Below are 3566 nucleotides of genomic sequence, written 5' to 3'. Positions count from 1 at the left end.
CAATGATTCAACTCTTTGAGGACGGTGATTTAACCCTTTGAAGACGATGATTTAATCCTCTTGTCCTCAAAGGGTTAAAATATAAGAAACAAAGAGACAAAATATGATAGGCGAGGGAAGGTTTTGTTCTGCTGACACCTGGTGGTAGACAGAGCCATGAAGCAGGTGGTGAGTGCTTCTATGTCTGTCAGTGGTCGTGTGATCCCTTCAGGCTCGTTAAGAGTGTGTGCAAGATCTTAGCTGCAAAGACAAAGGGGCCCCACAGGACGGCATCACTGTCCACATAGTCAAAAGTTCTTCTTTATGTGTTGACGTTATTACACTCCACGACCACTAGCTGTCACCTGAGCGTCCCCAACACTACAAGATCAACAACAGACTTTGATCACTCACTTGCAGGCTCTTACAGTTGATACCGCAAAGTTGAGACGGAAGCTGCTCGTAAAGTGTGTGTGTTGATGGCAGGAGTGTGTTCGACTTGGTGCCTCGCGACTCACTGTAACGACGCCGTGTGGTACCTCCAGTGTTTATGGCGTGGATACTCGGAGGTGCAGTCAAGTATTGTATCCTTACCTCTCACTCCACGACCACAGCCTCCGACCTCCCCTTGCCTCCCTGACTCATGACTCACTCTCTCACCTCCCCTCCCACAATGACTCACTCTCTCACCTCCCCTCCTACAATGACTCACTCACTCCCTCACCTCCCCTCCCACAATGACTCACTCCCTCACCTCCCCTCCCACAATGACTCACACCCTCACCTCCCCTCCCCCCTTTGACTCACGACTCACCTCCATCCTCCCTCGACTCATAACTCACTCCATTCACTCATGAGTCACCCATACTATCAGAATTTTCAGCATGGCTTCCAAGCTCTTCAAAACGTGTTAATTATTTATATATTCTCTCTTTTCCTCTACTTACTAAATTATTCCTCTACTCCTCTTACCTTTCGTCTCCTTCCACCAAGTTACCAACCCGCATTCCAGTTCCTGACAGGTGAGAACGTACCTGAAGAAGAGACACAAAAAATAATTAAAATAAAAACTAAATCAACCAGTGTAGTTATTAGTAATTATACAACATATCATCACTATAATTCACCAGATCTACAGAGTGGCCATAAATGATTACCCCTAAGAACAGTGGTAGACCTTGCTTTAGTGAGGGTAGTCATTTATGGTCACCCTGTATAATAATATAGAGTATAATTGAACTATAATTGAGATCTAGGAGAGGTGATGAGTCTTGTTGTGGTAATGAGGTATATTACTTAATGGATCTAGGACTTGTACTGAGGCGCGGTGTCCCCTTAAGGTCATCGTACTCCTCCTTCCCCCCCTTCTCCTCCTCCCCCTTCCATCTCCTCCTCCTTCTCCTCCTCCCCCTTCCACCTCCTCCCCCTTCCATCTCCTCCCCCTCCCCTTCCTCCTCCTCCTTCTTCTCTTCCTCCTCCTCCTCCTCAACATCATCACCATCATACTGTCATCGCCATCATAAGTATCAACGTAATTTTCATCATCACTGTTATTAATATCATCATCATCATCATCATCATCATCATCATCATCATCATCACTAACATCAACCTTTACCATTCCCGCCATTAAAAACAAACTTATATAAGGCCAGCCTAACCTAACCTAACCTAACCTAACCTAACCTAACCACCAACTTGTGCCTGGGTGCCTCAACGTTGATTAAGTAGTTAAGTCCTTGAACACAATGAACTTAGGCTGTGCTAGTTCTTCACCTGACTATAGACACTTCATGTTAACAAGGTGATTCGTGTGTCTGTCTGGTGATCTGGACCCAAACTGTTTATTGTTTGAGAATAATATGTCATGTGTTTCCCAGTCCTTTCATATGACACCACACCACACTACACACCACACCACACCACACCACACCACCCCACCCCACCACACCCCACCCCACACCACACCACCCCACACCACACCACACCCCACACACCACACTAAATGGCGTCTCTTCCTGTTGTTACTCTTCTACTGGATATCATTTACGTGTTGTTAGTTCCTATACACGTGAGGCTGTAGTGGCTGACACACCATATCACGTCCTACTGGGTCACCACTACCAACATAATCACCACCACCACTTACACCACCACCACCATGACCTAGACAATCACCACCACCAAGACAATCACCACCACCAAGACAATCACCACCACCAAGACAATCACCACCAACACCAACACAATCACCACCACCAACACAATCACCACCTTCAACCACTCCACAACTGAGAGGAGAATTTCACACCGGTATGGCAAGAATTCCAATATCCTGAGTTCTTTTTGCCTGCTGAGTGCCGCTAGGACGCACCATCGGGCACTGGTTGTAAGTACAAGTTTTTCCTTCAAGACTACCCACGCCACACACACACACGGGATCCCTCTCACCACGTACCTAAGCAGACCCAACCTTCACCCACTTCCTCTGTTACCCCGTCAGTAGAGCCACGACAGGAGGGAAAATGACACGTTAGGGGTGGAGACAAAAGCACTGTCCACATCGAGACTCGCAGAAGGAAGATTTCTGACACCTGACCTGGAATCGAGGGCCCATACCAAGGTAGTCTGCAGTCTCACTTGGAGGGTTTAATCTCAAACTTTCCCATGGGAGAGCGAGGGAGGGTGAGAGAGGGTGGCGGGAGGGTGGCGGGAGGGTGAGTGAGGGAGGGTGAGAGAGAGAGAGAGAGAGAGAGAGAGAGAGAGAGAGAGAGAGAGAGAGAGAGAGAGAGAGAGAGAGAGAGAGAGAGAGAGTGTGTGTGTGTGTTGACAATGCACCAACTGCACCTCAGCAAACACAGGTCATGCATCGACTTAGGAAAACATCAATCTAACCTAACCTAACCTAACCTAACCTAACCTAACCTAACCATACCAATCGCTGTCTTCACCTCTCTTGCCCCACTCTCCACATCATTTCCTCACAGTCTTAAAGGAGTAAACAAGACAACACGTAATCAAGACTCTCAACACGACAAGACCACAACAGCCCCACCAAGACGCTCCTCACAACCTGTTAAGTTTGTCTCGTGTGAACATTACTGAACACAATACTTCACCTCAGAGTTAACTAAGTAATGTGTTCAAGACTTCATTAAGACAATTTATGGACCAAAGGCGTACAATTTAACCTCCTGACCTCCCACCTATCCCTGACTCCCTCTTTCACCTACCTAGTGCACGTTATGGTATTTCTGATCAACTGTATTCAAGCTTAAGAGTGAGATTATTAGGAGTCGGTAGGAACACACCTTAAGTATGTGCCTTGATTAGTGATGGATAAAATGTAAAGGAACGCACTCACGCACAGTAGCTGGAGGATCACTAGTGAGGCGTTATTAGTAGCTGGAGGATCACTAGCGAGGCGTTATCGGTAGCAGGAAGATCACTAGCTAGGCGTTATTAGTAGCTGGAGGATCACTAGCGAGGCGTTATCAGTAGCAGGAAGATCACTAGCTAGGCGTTATTAGTAGCTGGAGGATCACTAGCGAGGCGTTATTAGTAGCTGGAGGATCACTAGCGAGGCG

At 47.1% G+C, this 3566-nt stretch overlaps 1 protein-coding gene across 1 annotated transcript in view; it reads right to left on the bottom strand.

Annotated features, from left to right (window-relative positions):
* Positions 1-2356, bottom strand: part of LOC121866842 (basic proline-rich protein-like) — a 16394-nt gene extending 14038 nt beyond the window's left edge. Inside the window, exons 1-2 of the mRNA XM_042366579.1 lie at positions 2289-2356; positions 952-1013 (exon numbers count right to left, since the gene is read on the bottom strand). Of these exons, the coding sequence (XP_042222513.1) occupies positions 952-1013; positions 2289-2356 (130 nt within the window). The remainder of the gene's footprint in view (positions 1-951; positions 1014-2288) is intronic.
* Between the last annotated feature and the right edge of the window lie 1210 nt (positions 2357-3566).

Source organism: Homarus americanus, unplaced genomic scaffold, assembly GCF_018991925.1.
Source record: "Homarus americanus isolate GMGI-L3 unplaced genomic scaffold, GMGI_Hamer_2.0 scaffold16340, whole genome shotgun sequence".
NCBI lineage: Eukaryota > Metazoa > Arthropoda > Malacostraca > Decapoda > Nephropidae > Homarus > Homarus americanus.
This window is presented reverse-complemented; position numbering and strand designations above follow the sequence as displayed.